This window comes from Tasmannia lanceolata, unplaced genomic scaffold (genome assembly GCF_043159265.1).
Source record: "Tasmannia lanceolata isolate RefF3 unplaced genomic scaffold, GAP_Taslan_0.1 ptg000025l, whole genome shotgun sequence".
Taxonomy (NCBI): Eukaryota; Viridiplantae; Streptophyta; class Magnoliopsida; order Canellales; family Winteraceae; genus Tasmannia; species Tasmannia lanceolata.
This window is the reverse complement of record NW_027518702.1, coordinates 4,280,737-4,302,896: the sequence shown is the minus strand read 5'-3', so window position 1 is coordinate 4,302,896 and position 22,160 is coordinate 4,280,737. Positions and strand designations below refer to the sequence as shown.

General features: G+C 38.1%; 1 protein-coding gene across 1 annotated transcript; it reads right to left on the bottom strand.

The window, feature by feature from the left end:
- Positions 1–286: 286 nt before the first annotated feature.
- On the bottom strand, positions 287–21,113 carry DGL1 (dolichyl-diphosphooligosaccharide-protein glycosyltransferase 48kDa subunit family protein). The gene is made up of 13 exons (XM_077368349.1): positions 20,725–21,113; positions 19,881–20,017; positions 19,651–19,776; positions 14,706–14,759; positions 14,442–14,555; positions 7,826–7,881; positions 7,691–7,732; positions 3,456–3,531; positions 3,152–3,223; positions 2,094–2,219; positions 1,892–1,996; positions 599–682; positions 287–509 (listed from the first exon to the last, which is right to left on the bottom strand). The coding sequence occupies exons 1-13, from the start codon at positions 20,990–20,992 to the stop codon at positions 462–464; spliced, it is 1,308 nt and encodes a 435-aa protein (XP_077224464.1). The 5' UTR covers positions 20,993–21,113; the 3' UTR covers positions 287–461.
- Positions 21,114–22,160: the final 1,047 nt, after the last annotated feature.

Sequence of the window (22,160 nt, the reverse complement as noted above, 5' to 3'; positions counted from 1 at the left end):
GATAGAGGAGTAGGGAGAGTTACGTGAGGAAGATAATTGACAGGGCATGAGTGAGGAGAGGGTGAGAAGTGGCTGAATACAAGGAAAAGAAAAACTCCACATCATAAACCAGTACTCCATGGAAAAAACTTTTAAGGCTGCCAAACATGGCCCACATGCTTTGATGGGTGGGACCCACCATTTTCCATCTCATGTGTTGATGGATGGTTTCAACCCCTTGTTTTGGCATATTTCACCCATCACCCTTGCAGACTCATTGACAAGCAAATGCATAAGGCAACAACAGTTGTGAAAATGAAATGTGGGTTGAAGGCATTTAATAGATAATCTGCTGACATTTTCAGAATTTCAAGGGTCAAAATTTCTAGGAATTCAAATCTCTAGTTTGCTTTCAATGGAGACTCTCTCAGAATAGTTTACACCTTACCCCCTGCCACAGCAATCCCAGTAACAGCTTATTCCTATTTGTGGTATAGATAGACAATTGTGAAAACAAAGAATCCCGCCATCTGCAATCAGTTGAAAAATGTTTAAGAGACAATTCCTAAATGCATAAAAGAGGAAATACAGAAAACAAAAAATAATTAAGAGTGCTTACTGTTGAAAATGATGCTCCGTAATAGGGATAAGCCGCCATTATAAATCTGTCATATTCATTGTGTCTGAAAGGCCGCACTGGAATCTGTGAATCAAACATTTGGAAGACCAAGTATCTTAGGTGAAAAGGGTGTCATGGGTTATGATAAAAACAAAAAGGAACATATTCATATATTTTGAAAGGAAAAATTGCCAATGGGGGACATCAAAATACGAGAATTGCCAACCGGGACACACTTTTGAAAAATTGATAGAGAGGGACGAAATGGGGGTTAGCAAGTATCTAAAAGGGGGTTATCAACCCCTCTAAATAGGGTTATCAAACTCTCAAAAGGGAGTTATCAACCCTCTGTAACAATTTTTCAAAAGTGTGTCCCCCCCCCCCCCCGGTTGGCAATTCTCGTATTTTGATATCCCCCATTGGCAATTTTTCCTATTTGAAAAACATAAAACAGACTGGAAGCATAAAGGAGAAGTATTCAAATGGTAAAGGGCAATGAAAATGAAAAATGAAAGTGTTTTCAACAGTAATCTTAGATGCCAAGTTAAGAGATCACTCAATAATCCATGATTGTGGAAGATGTGGACAGTCTTGGACTCTTGGGTGACCCACTTGGCTGAGAAGCTAATTGATACATGATTTGGCAGGGTTGATTTGCATTGGCCAAGCACCAAGACCAAATCCAAGCTCTTGCCATCTTTTTCATAAAATAGGCAAATTGCATCTAAAATACTTGCATTTTTTAATTGACTTTCCAAGTTGGAACTTATAAAACAAAAGCCCGACTCATGAGCCTGTTCTGCCATTCTTTTATAAAACCAGCAGGTTTTTCAGTGACAGATATAGAATGATTGATTTCTAGGTCAGCTCAGTCAAGTTTCAATAAAGTCGGTACTCGGTACTTACGATTTCATTCAACTCTAGCCAATGTTATGAAATCCAGAGTGTTTCACTGACTCGGACGATAGAACTTAAAAATCAAAGGCAATTATCACCTTGAGAAGGCCAATATTTCCTAATGAAATCGGCAAACATTTCCCCGACTAGGTTTAGACTTAGTTTAACGGCCAATTTTATATAATTGGCAATCATTTCATTGACTTGGCCAAATCATGTAAATTGTAAGATAATTAGTGCCACTGACTTGGATCAATTCCACCATTTTATAAAATAGGAAGTGTTTTATCGACCTGGATGCATCAAAATTCAAAATTATTTCTGGGTTGTCTTTCAGACAATGCCACATTTCCCAATTCCATACATAAAAACCAAAATTAAACAATGAAATGGTACCTGCTTAGAAAGAGATAAGCTTGTGTACCCAAGTCTTTGGTACTCGATCTTAAATTGGAAGACACCATAAACATCAGGAACCCTGAATGACGTGGAGTACAGACCCTGCAACAACAAAACCACATACATAGGTTTACACGACCAGGCTAAAAGAACACATCCAAAAACAGGAAAACAATTGTAACCATGGGATAAAAAATACCTTGCCGTCATTAGATAAGGTTTTCAACACATAGGGGCTCATCATATAGAACTGAACTTGAACATCCTCAGCTACATATGGTTTCCAGCTCTTCCCAGACCACTCATAGATCTCAACAGAGTATTCCTTCAACCCAGATAAAAGATATAAGCAGGAGCAACAAATAGCAAAGCAAACAAGATACTATGCATAGCAAAGGTATTTATAAGTTATTATCAACAACTATAGCTTGTTTCCTTTCCGAACAAGATTGACTTCTTTCAGACCCTTAACACACCACTCTTTCTAGCACCATGACTCTCCCAACATCCCAAAATCTCCGCCTGTCTTCACCCACATCATGCAAAATTATCAACCCACCTCTCACCTAATTATTTGTGGTCTTAATAGAGATTCGAACCATAATCTTAATTTTATCATTATTATTTGAACATGCTTTTGAATCCCTAGTTCTGGCATCTTTCTATTTTTTTCTTGATTAGTTCAGATAAAATAAAAGAGAAGAAAGAGTTAACAGTGTTAAAGTGCACTTTTTATGTTTTTCAATATAATCAGCTGGTCCCCAATGAATTTTATTTGGCAGATAGAGGAAAGTGTTCCTAAGCTATAGCTTATCTAAGCCGTAGCTCAAAAACACATGTGGCCCCACATTTTTTGGGGGATCCAAAGCATTCATTTGGAAGGCCCTTCCATGGATAGAGTGTGTACCAAAAATCAGCCCTATAGGATCATCCTAACCCAATCAAAGGTGGAGTGGAAAATGGACAGACTGTGTGTCCATGTTTCTGCCCATTTTTTCCCTCAACAGATGGCAGGGTTAGGATGATCCTAAAGGGCTGATTTTTGGTAAACACCCTATCCATGGAAGGGCCTTTCAAATGAATGCTTTGGATCCCCGAAAAATGTGGGGCCACATGTGTTTTTGAGCTATAGCTTAGATAAGCTAATCTAAGCTATAGATTAGGAACACTTTCCTCTTGGCAGATATTATAAACTTAGTTTCATTCTTAGCAGATGGGTTTTTAAATAATCATGGAAATTTACTGAAGGTTTGTTACCAGATCGTCGTTGATCCTGTATAGTGCAGGTTCGTCCATTTCGCCGACTTTGTGGTGGCTAACATTGACAGACTACAAACAGAAAGCCAGCAATTAATATGTTAAAATAAGAAGCCTGATATTCGAATAATCTTGTCAAGAAAAAATGAGAAGATATTTCTGGATTTTCCAGAAGGCTGCAAGAAGTTCCCACAACTCAATTAAAGGAAGGTTTCTATTTACAACACTTATTTCATTAAAAAATCAAGGGTTTTGAAATAACAAAGCTTTTAATAGTGAAAGATGAAAGCTAAAATTGGCTTGCCTTGAGATGCCCCCTTTCATGGAAGAGCCATTTGCTGAGTTCAGTCACAAATTGCTCATTACCAGATTTCTCATGCCTGCGATCATAAGAGAAATTCCATAAGCTTCTTACTTTGAACAGGAAAACTATTCCCCAAGCACCTACTGTTCTTTGATAATAGCAAACAGAAGATGTAGTTTACTTTCCAATGCGTAATTCACACGCACACAATGTATTAATGTTTTCCAGTTGCACCATCTACGTGTTCTAAACTGTATAGAATGTACATAACAAATCCCAAAATGCATACAAATCTATAATATAGAAACTAAGATATATCATATATATCACAAACCATTAAAAAGATGCATCATATACCGCACAGCCCCCCATTCATACGCTGCATAAATTTGCATATGCATAGCACAATGTTCAATTTTTCCGTCTTCGATGATTAAAAGAGCAAAGCAGAATTATTGATCACAGAGTTTTTGAAATATTAAAGATTTTTTTTTTTTTTTTTGAAATGATGGGTCTTTAGGAAAGTTAATAAAATATAAAAATATGGGAAACAAGATACGGTCAAATCAACTTCAGCCTATCTTTTCTTTTTAAAATGACGACGTCATCTTAACTACATTCTATCCTTCCACATCAAAGTTAGGCCAACTTATAATATACCCAGTTTTATGTAGTAAAAACCAAACAAACATTTGAGAGAAGAAGTCAGTCTTAGCACCTTCAATTCCATGCCATTCCCTCCAATCCATTAAGATAAAGTCAAAACGATTAATAACCATGAAACACAACACCATTCCACTTCTTATGAAATAAACAAAATGTCAAAACCCATAATAACCATTATGGTTTTAAAGTCGGCATAAATACCGAAATTTCGGATTTCGGTTGGGACCAACACCGAAACCACATAAATCCGAATTTTCGGCTGAAATTTCGGAAATTTCTTCCTGTTCAACACAGCTCATTTTTTTCTTTTTTTTTTGGTCTAAATGGCACAGAAAGCTCATGTTTGCAACATGATAAGTAGATTAAAGTCCCACTGGACAATTTTTTATTCTTTTTTTTAATGGGACAATTTTTTATTCTTATTCAACATAGAGTAAAAGATGAAGCCTTGATATGTGATTCTAAGAACATGGGTTTCATTAAACATCAAACTAACACAAAGCACATGTTTGCAATATGATAACTAGATTGAAGTCCCACTGAACAATTTATGATTCTGATTCAACACAGTAGGAACGAACAGTCAACACCGTGATCTAGTGCTTGAAGTTACACAATATGAGTGTAGATGCCAGATATTTTACAGTAAGGTTTTAAATTTCAATTTCGGTCGGCACAGAAACGGGAATATTTTGGTTTCGGTGAAAACTTCCGTGGAAATGTTGTAAAATCATGAAAACGTATGAAAACATATGCAAATGATGAAATTTTAAGATGAAACTTTGGAAAATGCTAGAATAAGCATAAATACATACTTAAAACCCATCACTTAAGCGAGAAAGCCATTCATAATGGCTTAATCACATCGAACACCTAGTGATGTGCATTGCCGCACATGTATGAACTGTAAAGTCAATAAAGAAGTAAAATGTAATGAAGTATCAGAAAGTGCGATGACCAGTCTCCCCTCCAAGGACCTCATGATGCAGGACAATACCTAAATAAGGGAAAAATCCTACACTCCTAATGGGATTAAAGACTATAGGAAGTCTTAGGGCTGAATCTAAAGGCTAGAGGCACCTACGAGAACCACTATGGCTGCAACAACATCAAGGCTTAAAAACAGCAATAAGAGATGAAAAAAATAACAATTAGCAATTAAACAAACCTTGCACAAAGTACTCAGCAGTTAGAAGACCTTTCGGATAACTAGTTAAGGGCAAAATTAGGCTGAAATGGGGTTTTAGGCGTGAGACCAAGTAAAATAATTAAAACAGTTAAAAAAACCTACGAATTAAACCTTATTTTGATGAGAAATCAGCAATAATCCAATGAAAAAACAGTAATAAATTTCTGCAGCAATAAAACGGGGTCAAATCGGTCCAATTTAAGCCAAAAGGGTATTTTGGCAATTTGGACAGATCTGTAATTTCTGGATTTAGGGCTGGTGGTTCGTAGGGTATGATCTAAAAGATGAATAGAAAACCAATTTCAGGCCTAGGGTACAGTTTTGACGGCCGTTGCACCATCAATTTCCAAGAAAACATGTTTTAAGGTTGAAAAGGGTGCGAATTTTCAATTGGCTGCGAAAGGGGTTTAAAGCTATGGATCTTGGATGCTTAGGCTGAGGTTTAGTCCCAAATAAAGTCTTTCAAAGTTTCAAGATGAGATCTTAAACAAGGTAGGAGATATTTGAATTTTGGGTTTTTGTATTTTAGGGGTCAAGAACATAAATTTTTTGAAGAACTAATGACTTACTCGTTTATGGCTGATTTGAGAGGAGAATAAAGGTGAGAAGATGAGAGAGGATTGAGAAGAATGGCTCCAAGCCACCAAGGAGAGAGAAGAGAAGAAGTTCCAAGCTTCAATGGCTCACAAAAAAAAACGTCAATCCTATTCAATATTCAAAAGTCATTTACATTGCTTTCATAAAATGTATTGATCAGAAAAGAAACCCTAGAAGATAACTTAAAACCTAATCAACTAATCTCAACCATTCATCTAATCAAAAGTAAACTAAATAAAGCTAAAAACTTACCTAAAATAGTAATTCCGTAACAAACCTATATCACTTCCTAAAAACACTCATAACTTGCTTAAATCACATCCAAACCATGTGAGCTTGGACTCGTTAGATAGGCAATTGAAAAACCGTTCTAATAATACCAAAAAACACACCAAACAGATGAGATTTGATGCCTAAAAAGTAGGCTAAAAAATGATGAAAATAGAAGATAAATAATAAAAAAAGAGACGCCCATGTCTGCGGCCCATGCTAGAGTCTCCACCATCAGTCCCGTCCAAGTCTGCGCTTGTAAACCTTGAATCTACGCCCATTGTTGATGTCCCCATCACCCCAACTCTGTCAATAGCACAGAGTTACGAGGTATTATTGGTCCAACACCAATCTAATATATAATGCCATGCATGAGAGAGAGAGAGCACCCTTTAGGGTTTTCTCCTACGCTATGGTTCAACCAAGCTTGGGAGCAAACATCTTCTTTCTCTATTGTGCTCTCAAAAGTGGATAAAGGCCTTACATTAACAGACAAAATCACACACACTTCTAATAAGATTTGAACTTCTAATCTAAATTGAACTCCTACCTCAAACAAGACTAGGTGTAACCCACCAATTCTAACAAGACCCAAACAACTAATACAACACAAATTAGAACTCCTAATACAACTAAACTAAAAAATCTCTACAGACTAGAACTCCTAATCAAAACTAAATAAATAGTGGGCTCATGGACAAAGATGGACTGACTTTGATAAGGGTGTACTATATTTAGTATGTGGGAACATACTATTTTTTAGTAAATCCAAAATAAATATTTTTAGTAAATCGGAACTTACTCAACTCAACTCAACTCAACAAAGCCTTTGTCCCAAACTAGTTGGGAAACCGGACTTACTATTTTTAATAAATACAAACTTATTGTAGTTAGCAAATACGAACTTACTATATTTAGTAAGTTCAATAAAGACACCCCAAAAATATTTCAGTGCTCCCCCTTACGGATATCGGCACCCCTTCTATAACTTAAGACACTTAAAATTAAAAATGCAGCCTAGGATGGTCCCATCAGCTGGCTTGCTGCCGTCTCCCTAATTACTATATTTAGTGAGTTTGATAAAAACACCCCAAAAGTACTTTAATACTCCCACCTTAATTGATATTGGCACTCCTATAAAGGCACTTAGAAATTAAAATACGGGGCCTAGTATGGTTTCCATAAGCAAGCTTGTTCCCCCTCCCTCTAAAGTGACTAAGGACAGAATAACATCAAACAGACCCACAGCACATTTGCTTGAAGCAGGAAAACTACAGCAGAGAATAAACTGCCTGTGTAGAGATGCCAATCAGAGGATAATGACTGGTGGCTTAAAAGTAGAATAGTACTGGCTGGTGCCAACCCGCAAATGAAAGGCTAAGACAGGTTGCATCACATGCAAAACACTTGGAGGGTGATGCTTAACAGATGAGGAAAAAAAAAATATAATAGAGTTTTAGCAGCTCATAATTACAACCAAATAAACAGGAGATGATGATGAAACTTCACTCACTTGGTTGAGCTTCCAGCCTTCTGCACAACTGATCTGAATAACCTGAATTGCAAAGAATGAAGAATATTCTCAAGAAGGAGCATATTTTAAATGAAAAAAACGGGAGAAAAGAGGAACAGTAGAACCACTGCACACCTGTTGCTAAACAGAGATAAAGAACCAGAGACCACAATACGAGCATTATTTCTTGCCTGTGAAACATAAAAATAACCATAATCAATATTGAAAACCAGTCATGGCATATCCATATGCAATTAAAATGTAGAAGTATCAAAGCAACATTGAATCAACTTTAGCTAAAAATACCATCGACGGAACTAATTTGAAACATATTGGTTCGTAGGAAAAAGAAAGAAAAGACATAAAAGGAAAAGTATGCAATACATAGGGATGTTGTTGATATTATGTGGATTCCCATTTATGGCAGAAAGACTTGCTTAAGCTTAGCCACGCTCCAACACAAGACAAGATTTCTAGAAAAAGGGTATTACCTCAACATTAATGGGCCATTTGGATACGGGGATTTTTGAATCTTGGATTCGTCAAAATCTTGGCTGGGAGACAAGAGAAGAAGGAGACCGCCCGTTTCGCTTCTCTTTAGAATTTTGGATTTTAACTAAAAATCCAGGTTTTAGAAATCTCTCCCTCATCCTGAGATTTCTAAAACCTGGAAACATGAAATGATCTCCTACTCTCTTCCTGAAGGAAAAGAAGGGTGAGAAATCAAAAAACGGCAGCTGGTCTCCTTCTCTCGTCTCCCATCTACGATTTTGAGGAAATCCAAGATTCTAAAATCCGCATATCCAAACAGCCCCTAAAATTACTAGATATTGTGAGCATTCACTAAAAATTGGAGCATTTCCACATGAAGCAGATTCTTTGCCAACCTAATTCACTGTCTACAGTACGATTAACATATTCTACTGTTCGGTCTAACTGATGCAGGATCTCTAGTACCAGGATATTGAAAAAATATATCACAATTCACTTTAAAATTAAAGGTTCAGCATCAGTATAGGTATGACAGAAATGCGGCGCAGAATTTGAAATTTCAAATACCTGGATATAATATTTCAAGGCACTACCTTGGCCAACTATCATCTCCTTGTATTCCTCAAGTATTTTTAGTTGAGTTTTCTTTAAGGTTTACAGGAAACTCATTGTGGACTTTTGGGGATGCCAAGGATCATTAGGAGCTTAGAGAAGATGACTTAAAGTGTTCAACATATTTTAAACTAACCCCACCCCATCACCCGTGAAAACAAAAAGAACACAAAAAACAAAAAGTTCCAAATAACAGTACTAAGAATGTGCCTTGAGATAGAGAAATTCTCCGAGGACTCTTTCATTCATGACCAAAATGAAAGGCCCAACCTATATACTGCCTACAAACTTGGGAAAGCAACCAAGGAAACACTCTTATCCTGCTCTACAGGCAATACTAAACATGTTAAGGCTTGAATCCAAGAAGCCATCACCAAGACCATAAAGTAGTGAGGTCAAACCATAAATACCAAGTCTGGAATTACGAATTCAGGAAGTGAAATGTGAAATGAAAGCAGGAAACCCGTGAAAAAAAATAAGAAAACGAGAAACCAGGAAGCAATAGAAAATCGTATGAGAAACACATTGAGAAAAGTCTTAGGAAACACATTAGAAACATTACAGAAACGATAGAGAAACATCAAGGGTCCATTTGGATGCCTTAAAAAGTCGAAAGTAGAACAAAAATCAAGGCCTTTCCCTGTCAAACACCTTTGAATGCTTGTTTGGTTCACCAGGAAAGCATAAAATCAATTTCGGTGCCTTCCCTTGTTGACGCCTTGTCAGCCGGCGTGACGCCCTATTTCCCCCCATTTATTTTTCTTTTCTTAGAAGAGGAAAGGTCGAAATCCTATCTCTCTCATCGCCCCCTCTTTTTATCGCACCCTGGACAACCATTTAGTGTTAAATAATACCGACTTTCTTAGATTCGAAAAACCTATCGATCATTTTGCATCTCGCCATACAGCTATTCACTCTTTACGCATGGCCAGACTCTCTCTCTCTCTCTCTCTCTCTCTCTCTCTCTCTCTCTCTCGTGCTTGGTAGATTTAGAAAGGTAAATTGAGGATTTCTTCGACAAGAGGAGAAGGAGAAAGATCTAAAAGCTTATCGAAGAAAATGAGCTGAAGAGCCATTAAAACCAGCCCCGTTTGAAGAGAGAATGGCTTCAATGCCGCTAGGATTTCTACCCCGCCTCTATTGAGATTGAAAGGACAAAATAAACCCTAGAAATAGAGGCTCTGAGGATTCTTTACTCACAAGTGAATTTTTCAGAGTCTTTCTTCAACAAAGCTGGATTCTGAGAAAGAGGCATGGATCTCTTCATTCCACCTAAATCCACCATGAACGATCTCTTCAAGAAGATCTCTTCGATGATGGGGTTAAGATCACTTTCCCTATTTTCCTCCATGAATACCTTCTCAAGCTTCTATTTGAGGTGTGTCACATGTCGTAGGCCTGAGAAGAGACCTGCCTCATGAACTCATTGGAAGTCATCGGAAACCTTCCATGTGAAGCACCCTCTCCAAATCATCATCATTGGCCGCTCCTCCGATGGATGTGCAGGCATTTCACTCTGCTTCCTATCACCATGTTCCAGACATCTTCTTGTAGACCTGGCAAGAAGTGACCCGAACCCGAGGGTCGACTCGGCCCGCCCGTATTTTCCGGGTCCGGGTCACTCGTTTGTGACCCGTTTGAAAACGACCCGCAGATCCACCCGGCCAGTAAAAACTGGACCGGTCTGGGTGGACCCGCGGGTGCCCATAGATAAGAAGTGAAACAACGGTTTTTGGCCTTTTCCCGTAGTTTTCATATTTTGATGCATTTTTTCGTAGTTTTTTCCGTAATTTTTCTATAAAAGTACCTTCTTTTGGTATTTTTCCTGTAATTTTTCTAATTTAAAGCCTTTTTACCGTAATTTTTCTCCAAAACTTAGCACTTTACCCGCATGATTATTATTGCTAACCACCTTTGCAGAAAAGTACTTCCGCCCATCCTTTGCAGTTTGCACCTGCCAAAAAGTCAACATAAATGGCTATCATCACATGATTACATGCAATTGTAAAGGATGGGCCGAAGTAGCCTTTGGCTAAGGTGGCTAGCAAATCCCTATAAAAACAACAAAAATCTTAAAAAACAGGAAAAAAATCATTAAAAAAAGGGTGACCCGCGGGTCCACCCCCTTACAAGTGGGGTATCGGTCAACAAATTATAGACCCGTAAATTTCCCGATCTTTTTTTATCTAGCCCGTTTGACCCGGACCCGTACGAGTGGGGTAAACCCGGCCCAGCCCACCCGTTTGCCTGGTTTATCTTCTTGTGGCCTCTCTCTCTCTCTTTCAGCTTTCTCCTCTTCGAATTGCACTTTGATGTGATCCAACCCACTTGAGAGCAGATTGCCATTACTTTATACTTGAGACTTGATAAGATTAGGTATATTTTTATTTTTTATTTGGGATTTTTTATTGTTTTTAGCATGATTGTTGTCCTAGATGCAGGGGTTGTCCGCATCATAAGGCCTACACCTTATTCCTAGACTTGGCAAACGGGTGGGCAGGGCAGGGTTTCACCCTACCCGTACGGGGCTGGGTCAAACGGGTCGCGTCAAAAATGACCTAGAAATTTACAGGTCACTAATTGGTTGACCCGGACCACCCGTACGGGGCCGGGTGGACTGCGGGTCACGTGTTTTTTTTTTAATGTTTTTTTTCTATTTTTTAAGATTTTTGTTGTTTTTATAGGGATTTGCTAGCCACCTTCACCAAAAGCTACTTAGTGCCCATCTTTTGCAATTGCATGTGATCATGTGATGATAGCTATTTATGTTGACTTTTTGGCAGGTGCAAACTGCAAAGCATGGGCGGAAGTACTTTTCTGCAAAAGTGGCTAGAAATAATAATCATGCGGGTAAGGTACAAAGTTTTGAAGAAAAATTACGGTAAAAAGGCTTCAAATTAGAAAAACTACGGAAAAAAATGCCAAAAGAAGGTACATCTATAGAAAAATTACGAAAAAAACTACGAAAAAAATGCATCAAAATATGAAAACAACGGGGACAAGGCCAAAATCTGTTGTTTCACTTCTTCTCTACGGGCACCCACGGGTCCACCTGGACCGGCCCAGTTTTTACGGGCCGCGTGGACCCGCGGGTTGTTTTCAAACGGGTCACAAATGAGTGATCCGGACCCGGAAAATACGGGCGGGCCGTGTCAACCTGCGGGTCTAGGTCACTTCTTGCCAGGTCTACTTATTCCCCTTCCTTAGTTCCCTTTACCCTAGCTCATGCCATGGCCCACACGTCACGAATTCATAATTCAAAATTACTATTTTTAGCGAGTACAGACTTACTATTTTTAGTAAAATACAAACCTTAGCAAAAGACCCATCAACCCCCATATAAAAGATCAAAAGGAAGAAGCCCTAGAGGAGTTTTTGACGTGTGATTTCTCCTCGCAACTGCCTAAGTACAGCAACCCTTCCCCCCCGTTTGCTCTTCTTTCCCTTTCTCTAATTTTTTCTTCCCTTTTTTCACTCTACTTCCTTCCATCATCTCTCTCTCTCTCTCTCTCTCTCTCTCTCTCTCTCCTGCAGGCTGGCCACCTTACATGCCCCTGTTTTGCAATCGTAAGCCCCTCACCACACTTCCATCATCCCTCCTCTCATTCCTTGGTTGGTCGGCCTTCTCCTTGGACATTGGTAAAACCGACAACTCTTATCCTTCACCTGTGCTGTCTCCAAACAACAACCTGTTGTTTTGCAGGTTTGGGCTATAGTCTCCCCTCCTTTCTCCTCCCCTAACAGCCCCTTCTTTCCAGCAAACAGACTGTTGTCATAGCAGTTGTTCCACTACTCTCAAATTGCTGTTTTCTCATTAGGTCTGTTGCTTTCTCATTAGGTCTGTTTTCTCATCAGGTCTGTTGTCCTACATACATTTACAACAGATCCTGCTCTTACCTTCCTCCTTAGTTGCTACTTGGCTTTCTGATTGACCCCTAGCCACTTCATCAATTTTCCCATGTTATATCTTCATCACCGGCGGTTGATACAAAGCTTAGACAGACCGTGACTGATACTATAACTCCATCCCCTCATGGGAGCTTCTCCTCCACAAGGTTCGAGGCAGAGGCAGACATGATCAGGTGAGATCATTCCCTTATTGACTACTGCCATATGTGGATTCCTATTGCGACCCTATTTCATTGACTAGCCATATCTTAGACCTTTTGGGCCCTAGTTTTGCTTATTTCTATATCATTTCACATTATGGACAGATTAACACATTATTGTTTCATCATATTTAGGCCATGTTCATTTAAGATTATGCCAACCGATTGTGAGTCCAAAACCAATTATTAGACTCAAAATTTAATTTTACCAAATCAGAAATGGGAAATTTTACTCTCCATTCCTTTCCCTTTTCGTACCAGCCAAGTCATCCCTTCCCCTTTGTATTCTTTTTCAGGCGTCCGACTCCAAACACACCCCAAAAGAAAAACAGATATGAAACACAAGGCAAAGAAAAAATATGCATGGTTGTAGGTTGGGAATTTATTAATTTTGAATTTCTACGAGATTTTAGACGTAAGTACATTCATTTATAATAAAATTTTCATATTTCTTTGTGATGAAATTCTAAGCATTTCTTTTGAGGACCCTATGTTTTTTATTTCAAATAAAAAAATTATCTTTGCCATTCAAACAAAATATAAAAATTATTTTTGTAGTAAAATTTTTTATTTAAATTAGAGGCATACAGAGACGATCCATGTATGTTCAATACATATTTTATTTTTAGAATATTTTTTACTTATTTCAATTTTTTCTAACTATATACTCTTGTTTTCCATATTAATATGTATTCATCAATTTTTGGTGTGATTTCCGTAAAAAAGTTTACCGTACATCTCACACAAATTTTCCATACGTTTGTCATGAGTTTCACACATATTTCGCATAAGTTTCCCATATGTTTACCACGTGTTTCCCATACATTTCCTATGTGTTTTGAAAACATTTCCCCCATTTTTTCCATATTTCGGAAACGCTTCGGAAACGTGCTTCCCACCTGCCCAAGGCATTTCCGGCAACCAAACAACAAAGAGAAACCATTTGAATGGCTTAATCTAACTAAGTGGTAAATCTATTGGCCATTTAAGATAACCAGTAGATATCACTTGGTCTTCTAATAAAAATGAACAGATCAAAAACATGATACAGAAAGTCACAAGAACCACTTAAGTAGTTCCTTCTTTTCTTCGATTAATGATTCGTATGGGGTCAAACTATGCCACAATTCTGCCCTCTGCATACCTTGGGACGGAAAGACCACATTTCTTTCTGGAGTTGAGCAAAAAAACATTCTTACAGTCATTAATGTATCAAGTCTTAGGGAGGTGGATATAAGAGGTCAAAAAACACAACCAATAGTTATTAAACCAGTTTAATAACTCCCCAAGGCAATCATTGGCTCGCCCGAGTTGACTCAGTTTTGGCCCTAGCGAGTAAATAGGAAACTCCTTTGATTCACGCGAACCAATAAAAAAGTCATTGCAGGCCATTCAAAAAAATAAAAAATAAATTGCATCATTCATTGACTCAACCGAGTTGAGTCAGTTTTACCTTAACCCAGGCCATATCTAGGAAACGAGTTTAACAAACAGGAAATAATGTAGGCCGAGCTCTAAAACATCCAAGTATCAATTACCTGCACAACTGAAACTAAGGAAATTGCAGATCCTGTGAGAGATGGAGGGTTTGATAACTTGGTCTTTGGATTTGCAGAATATGCTGAAGAAGAGGCAGAGAGGACCTTCAAAACCTACAAAATACATCGCGATTCATTAAAAAGAAACAGAAACTACAATAACTACCAGAGGCAAATGAATTGAAGTTAACAAATTGATTTGTGGGCTTTAAATGCTACATCAGAATCAAGATATCGACATTTGAATTAACAGAAAAACCTTACCAGGCTATTAGCGGCATTTAAGGAATGACCAATCCCTCGAAAAAGCACAGGGGCCTGTTCCATGTTATTTTTAAACAAATCAGAGCATAAATCAAGAAAATAATATATCAACATATCAACATATATCATTTTACTTGGTGAGATAAGTATATATCTAAACTAAGCACAGATCAAGAAAATAATATAAATATGTCTTTGTAATTTTGTATCATTCAAAAAAAAAGAAATGTAAATGTGAAACTACTGTAGAAATTAGATATATAGCTTCCCCACACTACAATAAAATTTAAAGTGATAACAGTATGACACGAACAAAATAAGTGAAACAAAATTACAAACAAATTACTTACTAGTTTTTATTTCTTTTGTCTTGAAGTAAGAAAATTTGGAATTAATCCACTGATTCATAATAGAAACACAAATAAATAAAGTGAATAACAGGTGAACTCGAGAAGGTCAATGTAGTGGTGGAGCTGCTATGCATGCACATCAAAGACTAGCTACACAATGAACATTATCATCTTGGGAAAAGTTTCTTAAGGTATGAGCTAAAAAAGTGGAACTTCCCAGGATGAAATGTCTAGCGAACTTCCACTGAAATCACAAACTCATACAGGCTAAAGATACCTATAAAAGTTGGACCATTTTAAGATGGTACAAATAAATGAAAATTATCAAAAAATAGTCTCATGTTTGGCAGTACTCTCAGGTGACTCATCCCTGGCACATGGAACCCAACACAGTTTACCCTTAAAGGCTACACAGTTAAAATACAAGAGCACCAACAAATGGAGTCGACTCAGGTGAGTTGATGATTGACTCGTGGGGGTTTTAAGTAGAGGTCAGTGTAGTTGATTTCAATACGTTTTGAAAGTATGAACCATGCCAACACGCATTTCACCAAAAAACAAAGAGTGAAACTAGATGTGGGTTAAGTGGATGGTATGTAAAAAAGAGCATTTCACAAAAACAAATGGAGGGCAAAACTTTTATTAATTATGATGTCAGAAACTTAGAATCTCTACATCCACAGAGATCATAAAAAAATGGATACGTCCTTAAAAACAAAGATTCTGTTTTTGTAAGCAAAATAATGATAGCAAATGACAAAAATGCCCCTATCTTAAGAATTAGTTTTCAAAATGACACCACTATATTCATAGCCATCTTCGACAACCAAAGTTTACATCGATGTTCAGACTGCAGAAACCATCCTTTTGCTGGCATGACTCTCCTCCAATGTCATATTAGCCAGGTGGCAAGACTCCGAACATCGTTGGTGTTGTCTAGCTAGCCACACAAGAGATGACTTTTCTACTCTCTTCGAAATTAACTCATGAACTAAGGGTATTTTCATCATGTCATTAAAATTAGTTTTTGCCCAGCGGTTAGACCGCAATTTTTCCTCTTTTCCTGGACATGCAGCATGTGTCTGTGGATCATGTTGCTAATGAAAATAGGGTTGCCTTTTCCTAACAGCCCTCAAAAAAGGGAGAAAAGAGAAATGTACATTATGTTGATGTACAAAAACATAATGTTCCTCTTCCTCTCTCTAGCAGGTGGAGGAGGTGGTAGAAAAGCCAAACGGGCAAACTTGTGTTTGTGTCTGTCAGGGATAAATTATACATGCATGCCCAAAATTATGGATATTTGATATTCAAGCACCATAATCAACGAAAGGAACACCATTTCGTCCATTTTCCAAACACTGTGCGGCTAGAAGGCGTTGTGGTAAAGGAGGAGAATGGTGGATGAACGGGAGAATGCAGCAGCCGATCTTGAACCTTCGGGTGGCAGAAAAGTGGTTTCAGTCGGTGCGCCATGTAGGGTCTGGAATCTTCCAATGGTAGAAAATAATGTGGTGTCAGCTGGAGCATCATGTCACAGAGGTCTCGAACCTTTGGTGGAGGAAAAGGTGGTGTTAGTCAAAGAGTGGTGTCACAATTGTCTTGAGCCTTCTAGTGGCAAAAAAGAAGGTGACCTTGGTCAGGGCATCGTGTTGCAACGATCTTGGAGCATCCGGTGGCATAAAAGAACCTTCAATAGAATGTGCGGTGTGAGGGAGGGTCAATGCGGATGGGACTGAGGGAGAGGTTACTGATCTATTGAACATGTGGGGATTAAATTGAAGTTGAGGATCATTGCAAAGATAGATGAAGAAGCAACAAGAGTGGGAAATAGGATTTAGGTCATAGATTTTGGGGAGAAACTTCAATCTATGGACAATAGGAAAAAGATTTTTTGGATAAAAAACAATATACTTCGATACCGACTTGCGTCAAAGACCTCAACATTAAGGTGTACGAGGAATTGTTGGTCTCATTGGGTTAGTGACAATGGAATAACAGAAGCATAGAGCTCTTCTTTACGTCCTCGGGAGATTGAATAAGCACTTGTGTGTTTACTTGGAAGAGTTGGAGCCTTGGAGGAAATTATGGAGACTTGATGGATTTATATGACTTGCTTGACAAAGAATTGAGAGCGAGAGATAAACTTGAAACGCATGATCCTCGATGGTTGTGTTTTGTTGGAATTTTTGCTCAAAGGGAACCATTTCTAAGACTTAGAAATTTCACTGAAGCGAAATGTGTGGTAAGCATTGTGATCAACGGTAGGCTGGTTAGAGTCATCACGGTCACAACCGAGATGAAAAAAAAATTATGAGCTCCAAAATCTAGTGGAGGGAAGCAATGGAGGTGCGGATAGTGGTGATAATAGATCACTGGAGGGAGAGGAAGATGGTGACGTTGAAGGGGAGTTGTTCATCACTCTTAACAGAAGATAAAGGTGGTTTGAGAAAGCTGTGGCAGAATGATGTCAAAGAAATTTTACCCCTTTATGGGTATTAAGAGTTTCCAAGTCAAACATCCTGTATACGTGTCGGCACTCATGAATACATTTCCATACGTCATCAATTTGTACCACGTGGGCGGGCATTGATCATTCATCCACTATGAAACGAAGATCCTTCAAAATGGGTGGAGTCCCGACTCAACAGGATAGAATAATGATAAGGGTGTGGCATACGTGTCGGATAGCCATATACTTATTTTTGGCTTTTTTGCCACTATTTGTAAGGTGCCTCGTCTTTCATACATAAACAAAACAATAGTGGCCTTTGAACCAATTTACCGGGATCGCCCTTTCACCCTCCGACCTGCGATCACCTACTCTAAGCGTGGGTCATTTTCGACCCGAATCGCCAAAAATAGCGACCCGGACGACCCGAGAGAGAGAGAGAGAGAGAGAGAGAGAGAGAGAGAGAGAACAAAAAACAACTCTCCTTCCCACATTTAATCTAATCATACCTCGTTGGAGGCAGAAAAGAAGAAAGTGAGAAGAAGTAAAGAGAAAAACCTGAAACATATGTTGTTCCGACAGAAACTTCTACTAAAGATCGCCAATCGAAATACAATCCATGTACAACATTGCAAAACCTCCTTTCCTGCTTCCTTGCTTTTGAAGAGAGAGGGGGTTGTAAATGGCATAAGAGGAGAGAGAAAAGGGAAACTGTGGAAGGCATGCGGCCACTTAAGATCCCTACACAAAAAAATCTAACCACAACCCTACTGATATTTGCACTATAAGTTTCAACCTCTTTTTTAAGCAGTTGTCGAATGTTATTATCTTTCCCAAAATTGATATTGGCACTATTAGCTGTAATCTCTTTTTTAAATAGCTGTCAAATTTGATTACCTTTCCCAAAAATTATCAGCAACCACCAGTTGATATGCCACCGATTGATATGCTTGACCGTGATATTAAGATAAGGCCTAAGAATGCTTTTGCATCTCTTGGCATAACATTAAACTAGAGAGAGAGAGAGAGAGAGAGCACCAGAGCGACCCGAATTAGGGCTCCAAACTGACCCGTGACCCCATATAGCGAACCAACTTAGCCTACCCTCATCGTACCGCGTACGAGGCTACCATCGTATCCCGTACCCGTTCCCGTACCGCATACCTGAATGAATCGTGTTCCACGTAACCTTGCTTTGAACATAAATCTGCCATATTGTTTTTATAATCCTCAACATAAAGAAAATTACAATCCGACGTTGAAATGTGACTTAAATCTTTTTATTTTCCTCATCAAAAAACAAATATGAATTCTAAGCTAAAGATAAATAGAGGTCTCTAAGAAAGGAGGTGTTGATTTGTTGTACGAGAGAAAGAGATGTATGTGCTTTTCAAAATTCAAACCATATTTGGTTTAAACTATTTTAATATTCTTAAATGATTCTTAACCATATCCAATAGTCACATTTCAGATCCTTGCCATATCCATATCCTAAGATTTTGGATCTTGGAGCATACTCGTACCAAATCCTCACAGTATCCAAAACCTACACTCATATCCAGGTTACATAGTTCATCCAAGTGTACATACACTACTTTTATTAATTTAATTTGTTTGGACTTATATCCTATGAAACATAACAAGCTGCAAAGACGAAATAATCATCATTTGTTTCTGCTGTTCGCACACAAGGATGGCTAGGACCTGACTCAATAAAATGCAGTTAGATATTACTATAGTATTCACAATATAGAACATGTTTCAAACAGGATAAGGCATCTATCATGAGCTTTGAATTGTGTTAACTCAGACAACCCGGTTGAAATTTGATGCTAGAAATCAACAGATGATTTGATCCTCATTTTCTGGTAAGCTTGTCTCGCCATTTGCCAAGTCTAACACTTCAATCATGTAACAACCAGTGCAATCATTAATTGCATCTGAAACCTTCAACCATACACTAACTATTATCACTCTGTGTCACAAAACATGGTTTTCATCACCCTTCCCAGTAATATAAGGACCAGACTAATAAAACTATAATGGAAATCCACTAACCGGACAGAAAACAGTGGGATTTTTTATTCTTAGAAAAATCAAAGCAAGAACCAATAAGAAAAGAGAAAAAGGTGAACAAGCTGCTTACCTCAATCTTCTTATCACCCAAAATCACATCTGATTGAATGAAATCATCGCTAGCAATCAAAGTGTGATCACCTTCAGTCTCTGACACTGCATAGCCCGTGTGATCGATAACCACGGCATCAGGATCCTGTACCAATCAATGAGCAAAATAAGTTAAAATGTAAAGGAACATTGAACCAGAATAAAAAAATTCTTTTTGTAAGTTCAAAAAATCTATAAAAAATCACTTGCCTCATCAAAATCAACCCCACATTCGGTGGCAATATCGCGAATCAACTCTGATGCAGAAGCATCTGCTGCAATAATCAAATCATGCCCCGAATCAACGAATTCCAGAACAGTGCCCAAGTCCAAAGAACCCCCAAACTCTGAAAATGCATGTAATTTTTTAGAAGAAGTAAGATAGCACTGAAAAAAACCTCAATTAGTGACCACAACCCAGTAACTGTAAGAAATCGTGAATAGCCATTAAATGATCAGAAATCCTGCTTATCTACAAGGGATTAAAATCCGTCAAAATTCAAGAAATAAAGACTTCTATTATAACGATCAAAAGTCAAAATTCATAAAACAAATCACAAGTCTAGGCTGAGAAACACAGGCAAATGACTGTCGTGAAGTGCCATTAATTGAATAAAAAATCTTACTTATCTACAATTCTAGACTGAGAAACACAGACAAATGATTATCATGAATTGCCATTAAATGATCAGAAATCTTACTTATCTACAAGGGGTTAAAATCCATCAAAATTCAAGGAATAAATACTTCCATTATAACAATCAAAACTCTAAATTCTTAAAAACAAATCACAATTCCAGGCTGAGAAACACAGACAGATCACTTTCGTTAATTGCCATTAAATCAGCCTACCATAAAAAATAAATAAAAAATAAAAAAAGTGAATTGCAATTAAATGATCCGTATAATCCAACAAAATTGGAAGATTAAAGACTTGTAATAAAATCTACCAAAATTCAACGAACAAATACTTCCATTATAACAATCAAAACCCTAAATTTAAAAAACAAATCACAATTATAAGCTGAGAAACACAGACAAATGAATGGAGTACTTTTAATTGAAGGAGAAAAGAGAATGAGGCCATCGTATAAATACTGTCCGTATCTCTTCAAGGCGAGTTTTGGATCATCAGCGAGTTTGAAATCGAGATCAAATCCTCGTGATTTGAGCGAGTTGAAGAATATCGAATGCGAGGATTTGATTGCGAAATCATCGACTAAAACGAGGAGGCGTTGATCTGTGGGATTATCAGGAGAGAAAGAGTTGCAGATAATCGGGAGAAGAGAAATTAGGGCAAAAAAGATTGCAGTTTTCGCCATTGTTTCTCTACTAGGGTTTTGAGATCGACCTTTTTACTGTCTTCCCGATTTCGCCCTAATCAAGTCCAAGAGTCAAGAAGACTTTAAAACAGAGAGAATTGGGGGGAGTGTAGTATGGTTAGACGCATCTGACTATGAACGGAAATAGACGCACTCACATTCATTCCACATATATATGATATATATTCGTACCTTTTTTACCTGGGACAGCCCCCTCTAGCGTAAAGGATAGTCTAAAGTCTAAACTAGAGGGTAGGGGTGCAACTTGGGTCGGGGTCAACCTGAACCCGATGGGTTCAACCTGATTTTGGCTCCGGTTGGGTTGGTATTTCCTTTGGTTAGGGTTGTGAAAAGCGAACCCGATTTAATTTCGGGTTGGATTAGCGTAGAGGCCTTACCAACCCTACCCGAACTCTGTCCTCTAATTAGACTAATTTTATCATTATTTTCTTTGTGTTATCTTTTTTCTGTTTTGGCCTTAGGTGAACTCGAGCCCAACCCAACCCAACCCTATTTTGGGTTTGATGGGTTGGGTTAGGGTCGAGAGATTTAAAGGCAGGTTGGGTTAGGGTTGACTATCCTCAACCTGAGGCTCAGGTTGGATCAGGTTAGGGGTTTGAGGAAATACTATCTTGGATTGGGCTAGGGTTGGCTTCAACTCGATCCAACCAGACCCCGAGTTGCACCCCTACTAGAAAGGGATGTCCCAAGTAAAGAAAAAGAGGGGTGACTATATCACTTCCCTAAATGTTTTGGTTGTGTGTAAGGTGGCCATGAATAAAAGGAACCAGTGCAGTTTTTTGTCATGTCTACAAATTGGAGGGTTAGGATAATATCAGAGAAGAGATGCATACTGGGATCCAATTAGTCTATATGGATATGGCCGGTTGACAACAATAAGAGAAAAGGTCATCGAATTATACTTGGCCCGTTCATATCTCTATGAAAATCCGTTCTTTTGTGAAAATGCATTTTCACACTTTCATTATAAATGGGTATTTCTTTATTAAATTGTGCTTAATTTCATATGTGGCAATTCTGCCAAGATCTCCTGCTTTAGGTGGGGGAAGAATTAACACCAATAGAAATTTTATGAGAAAGGTATCGAGAGATAATTTAATTTGGTTTGACAATATGTCGTTGGTAAACAAGGATCTATTTTTTAGTA

Bases quoted from the DNA above. Each gene is read 5' to 3' on its own strand.
- DGL1 (XM_077368349.1), bottom strand. From the start codon at position 20,992: ATGGCGAAAACTGCAATCTTTTTTGCCCTAATTTCTCTTCTCCCGATT. The intron at 19,777-19,880 runs GCAAGTGATTTT...TGATTGGTACAG, and splicing joins GTGGGGTTGATTTTGATGAG to GATCCTGATGCCGTGGTTAT. The intron at 2,220-3,151 runs GTAACAAACCTT...TCTGGGTTGAAG, and splicing joins ACAGGATCAACGACGATCTG to GAATACTCTGTTGAGATCTA.